This window comes from Marmota monax, unplaced genomic scaffold (genome assembly GCF_021218885.2).
Source record: "Marmota monax isolate L192 unplaced genomic scaffold, Marmota_monax_Labrador192_F-V1.1 WCK01_AAM20220418_F8-fsc00160, whole genome shotgun sequence".
In the NCBI taxonomy this organism is placed as follows: domain Eukaryota; kingdom Metazoa; phylum Chordata; class Mammalia; order Rodentia; family Sciuridae; genus Marmota; species Marmota monax.
Window position 1 is genome coordinate 3,619,133 of NW_026694183.1, and position 20,653 is coordinate 3,639,785.

The 20,653-nt window shown below is 42.9% G+C and overlaps 2 protein-coding genes and 1 long non-coding RNA gene across 3 annotated transcripts in view; 1 reads left to right on the forward strand and 2 right to left on the reverse strand.

Moving 5' to 3' along the window:
• Nucleotides 1–10,154, forward strand: part of LOC124107757 (uncharacterized) — a 34,219-nt gene extending 24,065 nt beyond the window's left edge. The window contains exons 4-5 of the long non-coding RNA XR_009228797.1: nt 9,428–9,490; nt 9,858–10,154. This is a non-coding gene — a long non-coding RNA (uncharacterized LOC124107757). The remainder of the gene's footprint in view (nt 1–9,427; nt 9,491–9,857) is intronic.
• LOC124107815 (vomeronasal type-1 receptor 4-like) lies at nt 8,088–9,172 on the reverse strand. The gene has a single exon (XM_046466009.2). It carries the CDS (start codon nt 9,170–9,172, stop codon nt 8,258–8,260), a length of 915 nt encoding a protein of 304 aa, XP_046321965.1. The 3' UTR covers nt 8,088–8,257.
• Nucleotides 10,155–19,635: 9,481 nt separating the features above from the next.
• LOC124107816 (vomeronasal type-1 receptor 4-like) lies at nt 19,636–20,653 on the reverse strand. The gene has a single exon (XM_046466010.2). It carries the CDS (start codon nt 20,578–20,580, stop codon nt 19,636–19,638), a length of 945 nt encoding a protein of 314 aa, XP_046321966.1. The 5' UTR covers nt 20,581–20,653.

Sequence of the window (20,653 nt, forward strand, 5' to 3'; positions counted from 1 at the left end):
TTGGGAAATTGCAAATATTTGTGAAGATGAGACTGTGATTGATTGTGCCACCAATATGGGAATTTTGAGAGCTATCGGGAAATTCCTAGAAGACTTGAGTTACCATATATTTCGTAACTTCAGAAAGCACAGTGCAGTGCTCCCCATGATAACATCAATTAGTGGGAAAAACTCCTCCAAAAGAAATCCCAAAGAATGCTTCAACAGTGAAGGGCGCCAAACAGCAGATGCAGAAACATCTGCAAACACTTCCTAAGGGCAGGAGAGTGGATTCTGTTAATCACACTGTGGGCAGCATAGCCTTCCCAGCAGAGAGAAACACAGTTGGAACATTGATGACAAGAGTGTGGACTTCCACTTACAAATATATAACTGATTGGAGCAAATAAAAATAAAATAATAAAAAATTTAAAAATCAGTCTGCAAAAAATCATTGCAGATAGGAAACCCACATTGTGCAAAAAATTCCAGCATCTGAGCAACTGAGTTATCCAAAAATGAAGGTTCATGTGGCATTGTAAACCTCAGCTGTGTCACCAGCCACGGTTGTAGATTCTAAAGGAAAAACTCATCATCAACTTAAATAGATAGAATAGGTTTTTCCCATAAAATCATGAGATTAAATACCACATAATAAAAGTTAAAAATTTTAGGATGTAGCAATAGAGAAGATTTTACTTACCTTGAGATTATATCAGCTGAATAAACAGTATCATATTTGGGGTTAAACATGGGAAGCCTCCCTCTCAGATCAGATCTGAGTAAAAGTATCTTCTTTCCCTGTATCTTCAAAAGTATCTTCTGCTCCTCATGCCTGCAGAGGGCTTGATTGTCAGTACAGTAGGTTCAGGTTATAATCACTGGAAAGAAGGCAGCATTATCCTTCTTCATAAACAGATTAAATTTTATGGAGGCAAACTGCAGAAGTATTCACTAAATTATTTGAATTATATGAGAGATTGTTCTAGATTATTGGGAACAAAGACATAAAAAATTTTTGGATTACTATATTTTATCACAAAACTATTATTAAATCTCCATTTAAGAATGATACCATTTAGATAGACTTTTTAAAAGGAGATGAAAATCAGAAATGAGACATGATAAAAATGTTAAGCTTGCAATTGGAAAATGATGACATAAATTACTCTAAATGACTGTAGCATTTTAATAAAATTGATGTCCACTAATTTTAAAAAGGTGATAAAGGTATATATATGGAAGCATGCTGCAGAGACACATAAGACTGAGAGTAGAGTAGAAAGGCAGGCATAAAATGAAATTGGATGCAACTCTTTTGAAATATAACTGAATATCAAATGAGTCATGAAAATGAAGATGAGAACCTAAGAAAAATAATAGATTACAGGACACCTGAGACAGTGTATGGAACAGAATGGAAATTTCTCATAGGTGTTAAGAGAAAAATCAAGATCAATGTGGGACAGAGATTTTAAACACAGCTCAATTGAAATCCTGACAGAAATGCAGTGGTATGACAGCCACTAACACACACAGGAAATGAAGGAATGGAAACAGCACAGGCATATATGAAAGAAAAGAGAATTAGAGTTAGAAATTAAGAGAGAGGAACATATGGGGACATTAAGACAAATATTAGAAAGAAAAATCTGAAACGGACTCAAGTCCCTTGCAGAAGCTCAGATGTGGTAAAGGGAATTCATGTAGGATCTTCCCACCTCACTGTCTCCTGGTGCTGAGGGCTGCAGGGTCCTTCTCCAGGCAGTCAGCCTCTTTGACACAGTGAGGTGTCTTGGAAAGGCAGTGTTTGACCTGCAAAGCCTCAATTTCAGGGACAGAATGACTACACCTCTCCTCCCAGGGGTCATCCATCACCTTGTCACTTCCTGCCTCAATGACCTTGTTTACCATGAATCATTTTGATGCACCCAGAGGAGCAATGGATCCTCTCCCAGCACACAATGATCCTCTGGGAGTAACTGTTAGGTTTATTAATCAGGAGTGCTAAGTCATCACTAGAGAATGTGTTTTCTCCTGTTGGACTGCTTCAGAAAGTAAACCTGAGGATCTAGAAAGACACTGAAAGTATCCACACAGTTGATGGAAATGGCCACAGCTCTGGATCCAAGCTGACCCCTAGCAGTTCTCCAGAGAACATGCTGGCTGCTCCACGGGGGGCCACTGTTCCTTCTGCAGTCACTCTGTGATTCAATGTCCTCCACACTCCCTGAAGCACAGGCAAGGGGGAACTTTTACTTTTAATAGCCTGAATTTTTAATAGCCTAAAATTGTTAATTTAATAGCCTGAATTGCTTCATCATTTATATTTCCACACCATACTTACAACATTAGCAAAATGTTCTGCATTTGTCAAAAAAATAACATTCTGTCTTTAAAATTAAAATTTGCTTCCTCTTCAAGATGGGATACACAAACTCCCAAATCTCCATTGCTCCACCCAACAGTCATGAAGATGGAGGGGTTACAAATCAGTATCCCATGAAGTCCTGATGAACCCGTACACTCGACCCTACCTGTGCATACATGTGCTAACAAGCATAGAAAGGAGTTTGAGAACTAAGCCCAGGGGACCTCTGCCCAATCCCTTGTATACATTCTAGGACTGGATCTGAATAGCAAAGCTAAGGTTGTAAACCAACACTGGAATCCTGAGTTCACAGAAAATATCAACAAGCAGGGAAATAGAACACATTCTCTATTGAATATCAATAGGATCACAAGTTCTGAACTATAAAATCCATGTGTTCTGAAAAAAACAAAAATAAAATATCATTAAGACCACAAGTTTGAATATTATCCTAGTGTTAAAAGTGGTTTACACATAACCATTACAGTACTAAATGTGCTGTAGTTGAACATATACTTTTCACTCAGAGGCCTCCACGGTGAGATGTGGCCTGCTACTGAGGTCTATTGGGTCCCAGCCCAGACTTTGCATGGTGGTGAGACTGTGTTCAGAAGAGGCCACCTGCTGGGGCTCTGCAGCAGAGAGGGGATTGGTAGGCTGAATTTTGTGGTCATTGTTTTGAAGTTTGAGCAACAAAATCTCTCCTTGCATAGTGAACATCAATCAATACACACCCAACAATGAGTCAACAAAGAAGTTCAAAGTATTTGCCACTAAAGTGAAAGGAGAATTACAAAAATGCTCAAGCTAGCTAACTAACCTTTCAACAAAGCAATGCTGATACTTACTGATGTTTGATGTTTTATTTGGTTTGGTTTGGTACCAGGGATTGAGCCTGGGCGCTGAACCACTCAGCCACATTGCCAGCCCTTTTTTATATGTTATTTAGAGACAGGGTCTCCCTGAATTGCAGAGTGCCTTGGTCATCTGCTGAGACTAGTTTTGGACTTGGGATCCTATTGCCTCAGCCCCTTGAGTTGCTGGGATTACAGGCGTACACTGCCATGGCCAGAACTTGGTGATGTTTGAAAAGAGAATATAAAGCCAAGGAATAGAAGGTATAATGATAACCGAATGGAAGTTATAGAGTTCATAAACACAGCAACCAAAATTGAAACTCCATGAATGTCCTAAGTGAAAGAAATGATGACAATTGGGAAAGTGGGTATAGTGTCAGATAGATCAGTAAGTAGAAACCAGTAGGAACAAGACAGAGGAAAAGGGCTTGAAGGAAAATGAAGAAAGTTCACCCCTGTAGGACAAAACCAAAAGTATCACATTTATTCAGAGTAACAGAAGGAAAGAGAAATAAATGTGGGATGAGAAAAGATATGAGAAAAAATAGTTGAGGGGCTGGGGATGTGCCTCAAGCGGTAGCTCGCTCGCCTGGCTGGAACAGGGCACTGGGTTGGATCCTCAGCACCATATAAAAATAAAATAAAGATGTTGTGTCCACCAAAAACTAAAAATAAATATTAAAAAATTCTCTCTCTCTTTTCTCTCTCTCTTAAAAAAAAAGAAAAAGAAGTTGAAAGTTTGTTGAGAGACATAGAAGATCACCATTAAACAGGGATGAGATGGGGGAGGGAATGGGAGAGAAAAGGGAAATTGCATGGTAAAGGAAGGAGACCCTCATTGTTATACAAAATTACATATAAGAGGAAGTGAGGGGAAAGGGAAAAAAACAAGGGGGAGAAATGAATTACAGTAGATGGGGTAGAGAGAGAAGATGGGAGGGGAGGGGAGGGGAGGGGAGGGGAGGGGGGATAGTAGCGGATAGGAAAGGCAGCAGAATACAACATACACTAGTATGGCAGTATGTAAAAAAGTGGATGTGTAACCGATGTGATTCTGCAATATGTATATGGGGTAAAAATGGGAGTTCATAATCCGCTTGAATCAAATGTATGAAATATGATATATCAAGAGTTTTGTAATGTTTTGAGCAAGTAATAATAAAAAAAATTCTAAGAAAATAAAAATACCGCCAAAGGAGGCTTTATTTGAGACTCTCTCCTGGGGGGAACTCCATCAGACTTACAGAGTGGACAGGAGAAAGGTCTGGAGAGAAACCACATGGGACCTCGACCGGCTTGGAATTTTATGGAGCTCATGGAAGGAAGGGAAGGGCTTGGAACAGGAAGAGGGATTTTTAGGGTCCCTTATCCCGCTGGAGTTGGTCAGGGGAACTGGGAAACTATAGGATTGGCCAGGGTGTCCTGCTGATTGACAGGTGTAAGTCAGGAGATCCCGCTGATTGACAGGCATTTCCTTGGGCTTCTGATTGATGTTTCTTTCCTGTGCCCACGAGCCCTGTTTGTGTTTTGTTCCTGCTTGGTGGTTTTTTCCTAGGTCACCGCCACTGACCTGACAGTCATGTAAGCCAATCTAATAAATCCCCTTTTTGTAATTATACTTCCTGTTGATTCTGTTCCCCTAGAGAACCCTGACTTATACAGAAGTTGGTACCAAGAAGTGCGGTTGTTGCTGGACTAACCTGATAATGTGGTTCCTAAATTTTTGGAGCATTTTGGAATTGGTGGGAGGAATTTTGAGATGCTTAGCAATGCAAGCTGGAAATGCTTTAGACTGTCATCAGTGCAGCATTCTGATGGGAGTTCAAAAGACCAGAATGCCAATAGCATCATGGACAGTGAAGAGAGGGATCAAGAGAGTTTAGAGGAAAAGGAGGAACCTATGGGTAATTGGACTAGAGGCCATTGGGGTTCTCTTCTGGCTAAGAAGGTGTCTGCATTTTGTCCGTGTCCTGAGGCCTTCTGTGAGGCTGATTTTTAAAAGTGATGGACTTCTTAACTGGGCAGAAGTAATTTCTAGGCAGCATAGCATTCAGGTGGTGGCATGGATATTGCTGGTGGCTTTTAGCCAAGTTCATTGTGATATTCAGGAGCAGAAAGCAGAGCAGAAAGATTTGAACAACCTGGACTTGAAAGGCCAGAATAAAAGGAGGCTAAGGAAATTGCAGTTTTTAAAGACATTAAGGCCACTAAAGAAATGCTAAAGACTTTGCCCAGAGACAACATGAAAGATGGCCTGAAGGCATCTCTGGAATTGGCAGGACTACACCCATCTCAGACTCAAGAAAATAAAAGTAAAAATTCTCTTGAGAAAAGACCTTTGGGGCATCCTTTTTGCACAAGGGGGCCTAGGAAGTTTTTCAACATGCTCAGCTACCCAGGCACTCAGAGGCTACTACAGCCAGGGTCCCTGGAGGCTTGGCTACTGCTCCAAATGGAGAGATGGCAGTAGACCTTGGCATCAACCACGTGGTGCTACTTCTTCAGGAATGCAGGATGCTGGAGTTAGGGTGTCATGGAGGCTTCCACTAAGATTTCTAAGGAAGGCCTTGAAGGCCAGGAAAAGCATAGCAGGGCCTGAGTCCCTGCAGGGCCCCCAGAAGTCAAGTGTGGAGATATGAGGAGGAAGCCAAAGCTGCAGTGGACACCTGAGATTAAGAAATGCCAGTAATGTGAGACATCATCTTAGGAAAGCTGCAGGAATCAAGCAGAGAAGAGCCCACAGAAAGGCCTGGAGAGAACAACATGATGCCCTGTGCCCCAAGGGCTGGACAGGAGAACAGGACTTGTTTGCCCAACTGGAATTCGATCTAGCTCTGGTACCATCCCTTCTCTATGCCCCTAGTTTTGTAAATAGAAATGTTCACTCTATACCTTTATATACTGGATACTTGTAAATCGCTTTTATTTTTACAGGCGCTCACAATGTGACATTACTTTGAGCTGTAAGGGTCCGGCGAAGTGTCGGAGGAAGAGACTACCAAGAGACTGACTCATGCAATTGCAGAAGGGGATTTACTGGGGAACCATTCCAGCGCGCTGGGGCTCCGTGCTCACTCAAGAAGGGAGAGCAGCCCAGAGCCCCAAGCAGGGGCTGAGCACTGCTTAAGTACACTTTTTGGGGAGGGCGGTGACTTTACATACATCACAGTCTCCTTTAACAAATCATCATACACCGCGGGAAAGTCAAACAACAACTCCTAAACATGATTAGTTCATTCTTTGGCGGGAACAGGTTGGGCGGGAGTGATAGGTCAGTTCTAAGGAGGGAGGTACATTCAAACTGATTGGTTCAGGCCCTGCGATGTCTACGTGCAAGGTCACACAGAGTCCTAGGTTATCAAACAACCAGGCGATCAGGGGAAATGTTTACTGGGCGGTTCCAAGTATTGTCTTAACATCTACAGGAATTTCAGGTTTTGCTGTAGCCTAGGAACTTAACAATATCTGGTCCTTTACATTTTAACTCAGGCCTTGCAGCTTAGAAACTTTACAATGCCCGGTCTTTTACATTTTAACTTCAATATCTTTTACCCTTACAGAGCCTCAAGGCACTTGAACTGTGAGCAATCTTGGAACTGTTGAGACTATGGGGACTCTTGGGAAAGGACTATATGTATTTTGCATGGTCAGATGAGTATGAGCTTTTGGGGGCCAGGCGCAGAATCTTATGGTTTGGATGTGAGGTGTCCCCCAAAAGCTCATGTGTGAGACAATGCAAGAAGGTTCAGAGGAGAAATTTTTACTGCTGTTTACCGATGACGAGTCCTTGCTTCCCCAAATGCTGAAGCATAACACCAGAGAAGCACGTTGAGGCAAGTGTAGAGTGGAAAGTGGAGGCTTTATTAAGGACAGCAGAAAAGACTTCCTCCCAGAGGAAGAAGGGGGCCTGAAAGGTGGAAAGGGGAGGTCGTCCCTTTTTTATGACTAAGGTCTTCTTTTAGTCTCCCACGTTCCTGTCCTTTGTTTCCTTCTATCCTGCAGTGATAGAAAGCAGGTGGGAAGGCCAAAAAGTGGGAGACAGGGGGACTGATGGGGCTGGAGGGAGTAATCTGGGCAGGAAGGGCCTGGGGTGGTCTGATTAGCACCTCCCTGTTTGCTGGGAGCTGTTTCATTAGTTCCTTAGGATGGGTTCCAGGCCTTGAGGACATTCACATTTCAATTTCCCCAGGTGTTGTTCTGGTTTCCTGGACTCCATTCTCGATAATGGTCTCCATTTTCTTTATCCTACTCGATATTAGACCCGATTTACCTAACTACACTAACTACCCATCTTTAAATCTGGCTTCAAAATGACTAGGTTATAAGAGTTTAACCCAATCAGTGAATTAAGTGACGTGGTGGGGTGTGCCTGCAGGAGGTGAGAATTAGGGGCACAGTGTTGGGGTATGTATATTTGTATCTGGCAAGTGGAAAGCGCTCTCTCTGCTTCCTGATCACCAGGATGGAAGCTGCTTCCCTCTGCCACAGTCTCCCACCATGATGTTGTCTCTAATGTGCCTGAGGATTGGAGCCAGCCTATAGACTAAGACCTCTGAAACAATGAGCCCTCAGATAATCCTGTCCTCCTTGAAAGTGGTTCTGGTCCAGTCCTTTAGTCAAAGTAGCAAAATAGCTCCCTAACACAGATACATAGAAGCAGTTTCTTAGGCCAGCACATTTTAATAGAAGTATGAAATCCACAAATGTAATTTTATATTTTCTGTAGCTGTGTTTAAAAAAGCCAAAGCAAACAGATAAATCATTTTAATGTCATATAGAAAATGCACTCACTTTAAAAAGAATAATAATTTAAGGATGTAATCAATATGAAAATTGTTGCAGTGATACACACATACACTTACTCAAACTAAGTCTCCTAATTGTGAGAGCACAATAGATTTGTATAGTATATGAATTCAGACTAGTGCCATTTGAAGTGGTCAAGTTAACAAGAAAAAACCTTTTCCCAGAGGAATCATGAGGGACTCTCTTCTTTATAAGCATGGTGGGTCATTTCAGCCATCAAATGCTCTTTGGAAACCTGTAATTCTTATTGTGAAAAGGATGAAGTAAATTGGGAAACAATTTTATTATTTTTCATCAGCAAAAATGGGCAGATGGTTGGGTAGCATGAAGATAAAGCTCCACTCAGCCCTGCCAGCCTTGGGATTTTCTTGTGTGCATAAAAGGAATAAAGAGTCAAATAGTTGTTTGAGAAGTAAAAGGCCACGAAGCAACTTACAAGCAGGAGGATGGTGCGGGTGGCTTTGTGTTCAGGAGATGTGTGGGAGGAGATGCAGGAGCTGTGGAGGTGCTGGGCTCTCCTGTGGTGTCTGTAGAGGAGATTCACCATGTACAGGCTGGTGCCAATCATGAGGGACACAAACACCAGGTCATGAATCAAGATGACACTTAGAAATCTCCCTGCGTTTTGGTTTCCAAACTGCCTGGTTTGGCAGTATGGATGAACATAGCCACGACCAACCAGAGTCAAATTTCTAGTGGCTGTTATGGTTTCTATGGTGTGGATGTAGATGAGCATGTTGATGACCCAGAAGAAAAGAAAGAATGGACAAGTCCATGTAGGGAGCTTAAATTTAAGCCACGCCCACTTAGAGTTCCTGGGACTGACAGTGATGGCTTGAAAGGCACTCAGGAGACAGGTGGTGCAGATGGAAACACCCTGCGTCACTCTGTACATATACAGGACTGCTTTGCAACCAACATCGTCCAGAAATTGTCTTACTCCGAAGGATGATGCTATATGTGGTGTCAATGTGAACGTGATTGTCAAAGTATTGGCCAAGGTGAGGTGGGAAAAAACGGGATATATTAGCCTCTTCACATGATGCTGGACTGAGAAGGTGTGCATGTACAACAGGAAGAGGAACAAGTTGCCTGGGACACCAGTGCACAGCTGAGAGATGAGGAAAACACCGAACATGGTGTCACTTGGGAACATCATCTCGTTATTATGACCTTGCTGTGCTCAGGAAGGAATCCAGGTCTTCATGAATGCTGGGCAGGTGCAGTACATTGAGCTACACCCCCAGCCCAGGAACATTATCCTAATGATGGCTGCGAAGTTTTAATGAGGGAAACTAGGCCCACAATGAAAAATAAATAATTACTCGGAATTATTTTTAACACAAATTTGCATTAATAGTCACTGTTCAGTAGGAGAATAAGATGATGAAGTATCTACTTCTCTGTGTTTCAGGGCCTGGTGAGACCCTTCCAGAGCCTGGATTCCAGGGATTCCTGGGAACAACAGATCACAGAGGTAGGTGACAAAGAAGGTGAAATTCAAGCCACATCACTGAATTCTAGGACACTGAGCAGGGGACCTGGGGCTTGTGTGAAAGACAAATGTACAGGTTATAAGGGACATTTTCTTTAGAGCCCAGGCTGTTTCATCTTCAGCCTGTGTTGCTGTGGTCTCGCTCTGCAGAGCATAATCCCTCTAGGACACAGACTACCTGTGTGCTGATGTCTTGGATTTTCATGACACATACACTTCAGCCAAATAAATGATGGTTAAACACTCATGGGACACAGCGTTTCCCACCTGGGGACTTTTTATCTCCCTCCCTATCCATGGGTCAAACTGTGATGATCTGAGACATCTGTGGTTCTCACACCTTGTGCAGGGCTACTGACATGCAGAAGGTTGAGGCCAGGATTGCTGCTCAGCATCCCACAGTGCTCCACACAAATCCCATAACATGGAATATCCAGCAGAACTGGCTCTCATCATGGTTGATAACCCAGGATAACAAAGGGTCCCTATATCCTGAGGACTACAACACGGATAAATGCTACCCTTTGGTCTGATGTTTGTGTCTGCTTCTTATGGGAACAGAATTACTTTTACAATGGTAGTTGCAGAAGAAATAATATGATGTTTGAATAGGTTGACAATGAAATTAACGAGGATTACATCTCAACTGCACTTCTTGGATTTTCGAGTTTATTTCACTATTTCATTTGCTTGGGGATACTTTCTCCCACTGACCCAGTTGTTCCTTCACCTGAACCATAGTCCTGCATTCCTTCCTGGACCTCTGGTCAATTCCACATGTGTCTCCACACTGAGCAAGTGCATGAGAACATTCACAGGTCATCTCAGGCTGCACTTTCACCACCATCCCTGCTTGGGCATGATCTGTACTTCAATGATCCCACACTTATCCTGTTAAGGGAGCAGCACTCAAATTATTTTCTGAGCTCCCCCCTGTGGAGGAACAGGACTGCAACATGCTCATTTGTGCCTTCCACCTACTATGCAGTTTATGTTTTGTGAGTTTGAATGATTTGAATTTGTGAACTAGTCACAGATTACCATGGCGACCACACTCTCATTATTTAAAATGCATCTTGTCTTTAATCACGTTATGATGATTTCAGGCTCAACCTCAAATGTTTTGATCATTTTATTTTCCCTAGTTCCACTAAGGCATGGCCTCTCTCCCTCCTCACCCTAGCCAGAAATCTTTCTTCTCTCCTTGCTTGGGACATTTGCCATTTCCTCATTTTATCATCCAGATCTATTCACAATATTCCCTTCTATATTGATGTAGTCCACACTCCCTCCGGCCAGGGGCAGGAGGCCAGGGATGACATTCCAGGCTCTCATCCGGACATCTCATACACAAGCTGCATAGTCTGGGTGGATGAATGGGATAAGCCCCACTTACTGAGTAGAGGGAAAGTGAACAATACAAAGAATCAGAGAGACTCTCATGATCAACTGTAGTCTAAGCAATGTAATGATTTATAAAAATTGAATAAATTTTTAGAAACTTGCCAACTACCTTTTTTAGAAACATGCCGTGCTACCTTTGTTCTGACGTTTGTGTCTGCTTCTTATGGGAACAGAATTAGTTTCACAATGGTAATTGCAGAGAAAACGATATGATGTTTGATTCTTATGAGTCATGAAGAAACAGAAAATCTGGGTTAATTCAAATGAGTAAGATGGAATCTGTATTTTAAAATTCTAGATTGATGATAAATCTGGGACAGGAGTGCTTCAATCTGAGTTTTATCAAACATTTAAAAAATAATACTAATTCTCTCATACATTCAAAAATAATAATAAAGCACAAAGAATTGTTCCAAACTCATTTCGCAGAAATACTGTATCCTGAATCAAAAGCTTGACAAGGACACTATGGGGAAAGAAAATTCCTGCCCAATATCTCTGAAGGACATTGTTGCCAGCAACCTGAAAATTCATAGCAAGCAGAATCTAACAGCACAGTAAAAAGATCATTCACCCTGATGGACTGGGATTTACACCTGGGATGAAGGATGGGTCAGCACACACAAATGAGTAAGTGGGATGCTCACATGAGCAGAATGAAAGGTGAAGACCAGTGATCCTCTCCATGAATGCAGAAACAGCATCCGCAATTGATGGGAAATAGCATCAATCATGATAAAAACTTTCAAGCAATTAGGCATGGAAGGAATGTACCCAGACATAGTGAAGACCATGAGTGACAAGCCCCCCCAACATCATACTCAATATGACAGGCCAAAGCCTTTTCCTCTAACGAGCACATACTTCTCTCTTCTGTTCAGCTTTGGACTGGAAGTCCTAGCCACAGCAAATAGCAGGAAAAAGAAATGATTAATATTGTAATGATGCACATACTACTGAAATTGAACCATGGATTCAGTGAAATTCCAATGAAAATTCTAACAGCAGTTTTCACAGAGTTGGAAAAACCAGTCCTCAAAGTCACATGGAATATATATCAAAATACTGTTGAGCTGCAAAAATGGTTGGGGTCATCACACTTGGTGATTTCAAATATTATCAAAGGGCTATAGTAATCTAATTGGCACATTAGTGGCATAAAAATAATATCATTAATCACTGAAAGAGAATGAGGATCCTGAAGTTAACCCAAACACATACAGTGACCTAACCTTTGACAGGGCATCGAAAATTCGCAATGATGAAACGATGGCTCTGCAATTGCCCATGAAGGGAACTCTGGATCTTCATATGCAAAAAAGGATGTTGGGCCTTTTCCTATCACCATACAAAGACATCCCTTCAAATAGAATTAAGGATGTACAGGTAAGATTGTCTCCATATAATTTCTTGGATAAAATCTTAACAAAAAACTCTTTGACTTATTTTTTTTTTTGGATATACCACAAAATTATGGATGACAGAAAAATAAACAAGTAGGACAATTTCAAACTAAAGAGTTACTGAATGACAAGAAAAGAATAAATTGAAAAGGAAGCAGAATCAGAGAAGGTTTCACAAATACTGTATCAGATGCTGGGGGCACATCCATCATGCAACTCAAGAACTAAAGAAAACACGTGTCATGAATAGACAGTTATTCTAAACGAGTTCTTTCGATGGCCAAAGGCAAATGAAGTGGTGCTCTACCTCACAGACCATGAGAGAAACGAAAGTCAAAATCACCATGAGATGTAACTTCATCAAATGGCCATTATGATAAAGCAAGAGGAACAAGCAGCAGTGGAGACAGGAATTAAAGCAGACTCCTGGACACTGCTGGTGGGAGTTCAGTGGAACAACCTTGATGGAAATTGGGTGGAGTTGGCTCAAAACTTTGCAACTCCATCAACCATGTGCCCTGGCAATCCTGCCTCAACACACACAGAGGAATTGACATCAGTCTCTCAAAGGTGTCTGCCTCCTGTGTTCACTGCACCATGTTCATAAAACCAAGATATAGATACAACCTGCGTGTCCACCAATGAACACGAGGATGCAATGATTGTGTTGTATGGATGGATACACGACACACACACACACACACACACATACACTCAATGAAATAGTATTCCTTCACGAGCAGGAAGAAATGCTCTCAATTATAACAAGATGGATGAACCTGGAACATACTGTATTACTAAGACCAGACAAAAAAGGAAATATTCTATGATCTCACCTGTATGAGACCCCTGAAAATGTTGCACTTAGAGAAAGGGAAAGAGTGAGAGGTGGATGCCAGGAGCTTGAAGCAGGAAACTATGGACATGTTATTGACAGGTACAAACTTTCATGCACTTGAGGAAAATGTTCAGTGTATCCAAGGTAATGTTTGATGAGAAGATGGTATTAAGGTCTGGTGTACTTATGGTTGGCTGAAAAGTGATCTAAAATACTCTCAACTCACAAAAACACATACTGATTGGTCAACCATGTTGATTTTGGGGGTCATTTCAGAGCACACAGCAGATGAATAATTCTTTACCTAAGTATTTATTGGAAATATTTTAATTAGACCTCAATAAAGTTAAAATAAATCTGTAAAATTAAAATGAATAAAACAGATTAAACTGAAGGCAGATTGCAAGACTGTAAAATACCACATCCCACGTGTGTACTAATAGAGTCACACTGTACATACAAAAGCACATGGGTCAAAAGCAACAGCATGGACAAGTCTTGGGCACGAGCTCCTCAGCAGATCCCGGAGGGTCCCAGTCAGAGCAGATGAACTGGCCTGCAGCACCAGCACACGAGCTGAGTAACACCCACCCAGTGAAGGACATATGGGGACTTCCAAGGAACAATGATGATCACAAACTGCACTCGGACTTACCTAAAGGTGTCGCCCTCCATATGTTGGGAAATGTGCTTTAGGGGACAGAACCCCTGGGTATAAAAAGCCCACTGCATTGAAATGCACCCCTTAAATGGCTGTCCTCAAATACACAAGGCGTCAATATTTATGGTGTAAACACACACATCCTTAGTGGACCACAGTGGGCGGAACACACCAGGTCAGGACACAACAGACCCACAGGTCAATTCACATTCCACCTAACTGCTATAAAAGCACCACCCCCACAGTCACTGTGAGATCCCAGCTTTCTCCCCAGGCACTTGAGAAGCAGGGGGGAAATGCACCCAGCAGCCAGCCCTGAAGTGAGGGCCACAAGTGCAAGGGCTCATGTGACATGGCAATTCATCTGGAGTCACAAAAGAGAAACAGGAAAACCCTGATCTTCAGTATGTTCAAAACACAAAGCACCTTTTACTTACCACCTGGTGACTCAAACTATTATGCAAAGCACTGTGGATGTGCCTTTCGGAAGTAAACGAAGACTGGATGAGAGCCCATGGAAGAATGATGGCATTAGAACAGGAAGAGCAGAAGGAGCCCTAGAAAAGGAGGGAGAGAGAATTTCTGTGAAGGCAGCAGAAAAATATCAAACAACCTCAATAGAAAGGAAAAGCAAAGGCAAACACAGTTCCTTGGACAGACTGCTGCATTTATCCCCTCCTGTGAGACTGTCCCACTGCCCCATGTGAAGGCGCCACAGTGTCAGGTGCACAGTGTGAGAAAGAGACACTGAGAAACCGCAGACGTGTGTGAAAAGGTGATGTTGGGATGGACTATGTCAGTGAATTCAGAGGTATGAGACTTGAGAAAACCCTAGGAGACTCGACTTACCATAGATTTCAGACCCGCAGGCAGCACAGTGCAGTGCTCCCCAGCATGACATCGAATATTGGGAAAAAGGGCTTCCTAAGGATTCCCAAGGAATGCTTCAACAGGGAAGGATGCCAACCACCAGATGCAGAAACATCTGCAAACACTTCCTAAGGGCAGGAAAGTGGATTCTCTTAATCACACTGTGAGGGCCGCATAGCCTTCACAACAGAAGGAAATGTAGTTGAAACATTGATGACAAGAGTGTGTCCTTCCACTTCCAGATGAAAAGCAATCTGCACAAAATCATGGCTGACAGGAATCCCACACTGTGCAAAAGGATTCCAGCAAATGAGCAAGTGAGTTGCCCATAAGTGCAAGGAGGCTCAGCATTAGAAAGGTCAGCTGTGTGACCACCCCCAGGAGTAGACTCAAGGAGAAATCTCCTCATCAACCTCAATAGACACAGAAAATCATGGGATTAAATGCCACACATATAAAGTTAAAAGTTTTAGAGATAAAAATAAAAAGGATTTGTTTCTGTGAAAAAATATCAATAATATCAACAATACCCTGTTTGGGGTTAAATGTGGAAAGCTTCCCTCTCATATCAGATACCAGTGCAGATAACTTCTCTCTCTGCTTTTGCCCCTTATGACAGTAGAGGGCTTTATTGTAAATACAGAAGGAATAATCTATAATCACTGGGAAAAAGTCAATATTTTGTTTCTTCATACATGCATCAAATTCTGTGGACAAAATTCTGAAAACAAAGTACTAAATTATATAAATCATTTGAGAGATGATGAAGTCTGTTGGGAACAGCTCAGTATAAAAATCACTTGAGGTCTGTATTCCACCATAAAACTATGATTCAAACACCATTCAAGAATCACACAGTTAAGTTGCATCAAATAAAATGAACCTCCAAATTATTACATGATAAACTTAGGCTATAAATTTTATAAATAAATTTATAAATAAAAATGGGCATATCATGAGAGGAAGGACATTCAGGGGGAAACCAGACATCAAATGCAGTCCTTACCGGGCATGGACTGGGCAAGGGGAATAGAGCCCCAGGTTCCCCTCCTCTCTCTCCAGGCCCAGGGCTGCAGGGCCCTGCTCCAGGCAGTCGGCCTCCCTGACACGGTGAGGAGTCTTGGAAAGGCTGCGCCTGGCCCTGTATTTCAGGGGCAGAATGACAGGACCTCTCCTCCCAGGGCACATCACTCACCTGTCCCCTGTTGCCCCAAGGACCTTGTTTACTGTGCCTCATTTTGAAGCCAAGGAGGAGCAACGGGTCCTCTCCCAGGGGCACGGGGGATCTCCTGGTGGACTGCCAGGTGGAGTGAGTGCAGTTACTACCTGAGAACGTGGTTTTCCCAAGATGAATCCAGAAAGTGAACTTCAGCATCCAGGAAGTCATTAAAGACTAGTTTCCACACAACTGGTGGAAATGACCACAAGCCTGGATCCAAGCTGACCCTGAGCAGGACCCTGAGATCATGCTGGCTGCTCCACAGGAGGCCACTGTGTCTCCTCCGCCCACCATGGGTTTTACCTTCCTTCAGGCTCCATGCAGCACAGGCTGGTGCAGGGCACAGGGTGAACTGCCACCACAGCACAGGGAGCAGCCATGTGTGGAGCACGCGTGGCCTGTGTGGACCTGTCTCTCCTTTCAGAATTGTGGAGACGTGGGAAGTGCTCCAGAACTGAGCTCTGAAATGTTTCCCATGCAACCTGTGATAGAAGCTCAATAAATGTAGTTAAGGCACATTCCTAACGTGATGAATTGTGAAATAAAGTCAGTGACTCTCAACACCTAAAATACATGCTCCCAAGACTAATGAAATGTCAGTTCTCCTAAGGCCCCAAATCCCCGCATTGCCCATATATCCTTCACCTTCTAAAACCTGTGCAGATTTAAATTTACCAGTACAATCTTAGGGTTGTTATGGTCTTGTGCTTTTGCAGAAGGCATATGCTGCATGAATTGTTCTCAAGTTGACATTTTTATCTTCTAGAGGGATTTTCTATTTTCTGGAGCTTAAACTTGAAGTTGCTGGTTACTTTTTTTCCTGCTGCCCTGCATTCCTTCTATGAGTATGCTAGAAAAAACATTAATTCTATGTAGAAAATACCTAGCATGAAAATGCACAATAGGAAATGAAAAGGAAATCAAAGGGTACAATCAAAAAAAAAAAAAAAAAAAAAAAGAAGAAGAAGAAGAAGAAGAATCCACCAAACAAGAAAAGAAGGCAGCAGTAGGGATAGTGAGGGTCTAGAAGAGCTGAATGACCCTGAAAGAGCAAAGGGGTAGTAGTCACTCCTTTCCTACCAGGAATTATTTGAAAATTGATAGGATTAAAGTTGCCAATCAAACCCCAAGTTTCCAGAAGCTGGAAAATCCACAGTTCAACTGTGTGCTGCCCAGAGAGCTTCACCAAACACCAAGGACACAGGTGAATATAATGGAGTGGGAAGGATTTCATGCACGTGAGAGCCTAAGGAGGGCAGATTTTCTTTGGCAGAATCAGACAAATAGACATTAAGTCACATGATCACAAGATAGCAGGACATTATGTGTTGATCAAAGGATGAATACTCTGAAGAATGTATAATACCCATTATAAACCTGTGCACACTGAAAAACAGGGAGTAGAGGGGGAACAGGTACAGATATGGAGTTTAGGGCAGAGTTTGCCCTTCCTCTGACACTCTGTGGGTACACGTGCCATCACATGTATCAAAAGCCATGAATGGCTGGCTGGTGCTGAGACCTGTAATCCCAGCTACTCAGAAGCCTGAGTCAGGGGGATTGCAAGTTCAGGGCCCGCCTCAGTAGTTAGGAAAATTCTGCCTCAAAGTTGGAAGAGTTGCTGCTCTAGGCCATAGGTACAATGCTCTGGGGTACAATAACCAATACCCCCCAAAAACACACATAAACACAAAACCAGAGAAGGAACATCATTGAGAGTGAACCCTGTTATGAACTATGGGTTTGGATCATGATGATATGTCAGTCTATGTTCTTCAGTTCCAAGAAGTGTTTCACTATGCTGAGATACTGAGAGAGGGAGGCTGTGCTTCTGGATGAACAGAGGGAAGGGGGGAGGTGACATTCAGTCCTTGTATGAACCTAAAACTGGTCCAGAAAATTAATTTGCCAAAAAGAAAAGAAACGAAAAGAAAAACCACTAAACTAAACCCTAGATTACAACTCTGCCTCTGTTCTGCCTTGAAAATATGCAGTGAACTTAAGCCTTTTTCAGCAATGTCCCATATCATATGATGCCATAAGAGTGGTCAAAATGTTTCAGATTTCAGGTGTTTGGACTGGGGATGCTGAACCTCTTATAGCCTGAGAAGTCTCAGGTACAGCTCTTGGGACTCTGTGAAATCCATGATCTCGGGTTTAAGCGAAGTGACAGCGGGTACTGTTTAGAGCCCAGTGGTGTACATCTAAGGGGACAGGGGCTGGGAGGGCCCTGCTGGGGCTTCAGGAAGCTGCTGATGCTGTTTCCTGATTCAGGTGGGGAACCTGAGTGTGTCCACAGTGAAAATTCAGAGAGCAGTAACATTTCAGGACGTGCGTTGCAATTCCTTAGAAGAGACAGAAAAATAACCAGCTGGAGTGTGCTAAACCAGATGGAGTAGAGAAGATGAAGGAGAAGAGAAATTTGAGGTTTCATTCCTCAAGGGGATCATGAAGGGAGGAAGGCAGAGAGGGCTGGGGAGCTTCCAGGAGGCATCTCCGACATGCCAACAAGGAGTGACAATGCCCGGGGACACCCAAGAGCTGTTGGAAGGAATCACTCACTGAGGGACCGTGCTAAGCTGGAGGTAGTTGAACTGCACGTCCACATGGCACTGTGACTGACGCAGCAGAAGGAGGAAGCAGACATTGTGAAAATTGTGGAAAAAATAAGTTTATTCAAAGGAAAAACCTCATTCTGGTGTTAGGAGTCATGTTTGAACCACAGAAAGCTACAGACAGTAAATGGGAGCTATTTCACGAGCGATCAAAGCCCAAGAATCGCATAGCCCTGGGGGAGGATCCTGAGCCACAGTGGTGGAAAAGCAGGCAAGGATCCTCCTAACTATCACCTTGTGACCACCACAGAAAACCTGAGTGAAACCCTGACTGCAATAGGAGGAGGACTTCAGGTAGGGGAGGTGGAAGTGAAGGAAAGGGGTGTGGGGCAAGGAGCTTGCAAAGTCCGTGATGACAGCACATGAAAGGGTCTCGCTGCCTCTCATGGAGAATGACTGAGAGAAGATATACGTCAGCCCAGACATGAGAGACTGCATCCATTAGGAAGCCCTCCATCCCAATGTGAGTGAGCGTCACTGTGGAGAGGTTTCTGCAGACGTCAGAGATGCCCCAGGGCGGCTCACTGCAGGCTCAGAGTGAGTCAATCTCTCAAGCCTCCCAGTTCTCCTCCCCAGCTCTATTTGTAGAGCTCTCCTCATTTCACAAATATGATCCCTGCACCCTGAAGAGCCTGTGTAGTCCCCTGGGTTATGATGTCTCATGCTCTGAGGACACTGGAGTACGTCCAAGCCCTACAGTTGTGCCTAGAATTTATAAGGTGATCAATCAGCATTGGTGGGATTCACAGCAGTTTCTTAGGCCAGCACACTCTAATAGAAGTAGAATACAAACTCTAAACCTAATTTTGCATTTTCTCATAGATGTATTTTTAAAAGACTAAATGGAAGCATACAAAATAGTTTGAATAGTAGGTGTATTATGTATATACTTTTTTTCAAATATAAATTAAAGCATGTAAACAAAGTGAAAATTATCAGTGTAATCTCTTTACATTGGTTCAAATTGAGCCTTTTAATTCTGAGTGCATTTTAATTTGTAGACTATTGAACTCAACCTGATGCCACTTGAAGTGCTGAAAGGCAATGTGGCCTTGCTTTTCCCCTATAAGTCATTAGGGACTCTGCCCTGTTGCAGACTAAATCCTGGGGCATCAGATTAGCCATCAAATGCCCTTTGCGAACCTCTCAATCCCATCACTGAAAAGGATGAAGTGAATTGGGAAACAATTTTATTATTTTTCATCAGCAAAAATGGGCAGACGGTTGGGTAGCATGAAGATAAAACTCCACTGAGCCCCTCTAGGCTTAGGATTTTCTTGTGTGTGTAAATGGAATAAAGTGTCAAACAGTTGTTTGCAAAATAAAAGACCACAAAGCAACCTACAAGCAGGAGGATGGTGTGGGTGGCTTTGTGTTCAGGAGATGTCTGGGAGGAGACGTGGGGGCTGTGGAGGTGCTGGGCTCTCCTGTGGTGTCTGTGGAGGAGACTCACCATGTACAGGCTGGTGCAGAGCATGAGGAACACAAATACCAGATCTCGAACCAGTATGACAATAACATATGATGATGAACTGTGTTTTCCAAACGGTCCCGTTTGACAGTATGCATGAACATAGCCATAACCTACCAGAGTGGAATTTCTAATGGCTGTGATGGATCTAATGGCGTGGATGTATATAAGCATGTTGATGATCCAGAAGAAAAGGAATGAGGGACAAATCTGTGTATGGAGCTTAAATTTAAGCCACGCCCACTTAGAGTTCCTGGGACTGACAGTGATGGCTTGAAAGGCACTCAGGAGACAGGTGGTGCAGATGGAAACACCCCGCGTCACTCTGTACATATACAGGACTACTTTGCAACCAACATCGTCCAAAAATTGTCTTACTCCGAAGGATGACGCTATATGTGGTGTCAACGTGAACGTGATTGTCAAAGTATTGGCCAAGGTGAGGTGGGAAAAAACAGGATCCATAAGCTTCATGTGACGCTGGACTGAGAAGGTGTGCATGTACAACAGGAAGAGGAACAAGTTTCCCGCGACTCCCACGCACAGCTGCGAGACTAGAAAAACACCAAACATTGTGTCACTTGGGAACATTTTCTCCTTATTATGACCTTGCTGTGCCTAGGACAGAATCCAGCTCTTCATGAATGCTGGGCAGGTGCAGAGA

What these genes read in the sequence shown, in the direction of transcription:
- LOC124107815 (XM_046466009.2), bottom strand. Translation starts at nt 9,172, where the DNA reads ATGATGTTCCCAAGTGACACCATGTTCGGTGTTTTCCTCATCTCTCAG.
- LOC124107816 (XM_046466010.2), bottom strand. Translation starts at nt 20,580, where the DNA reads ATGTTCCCAAGTGACACAATGTTTGGTGTTTTTCTAGTCTCGCAGCTG.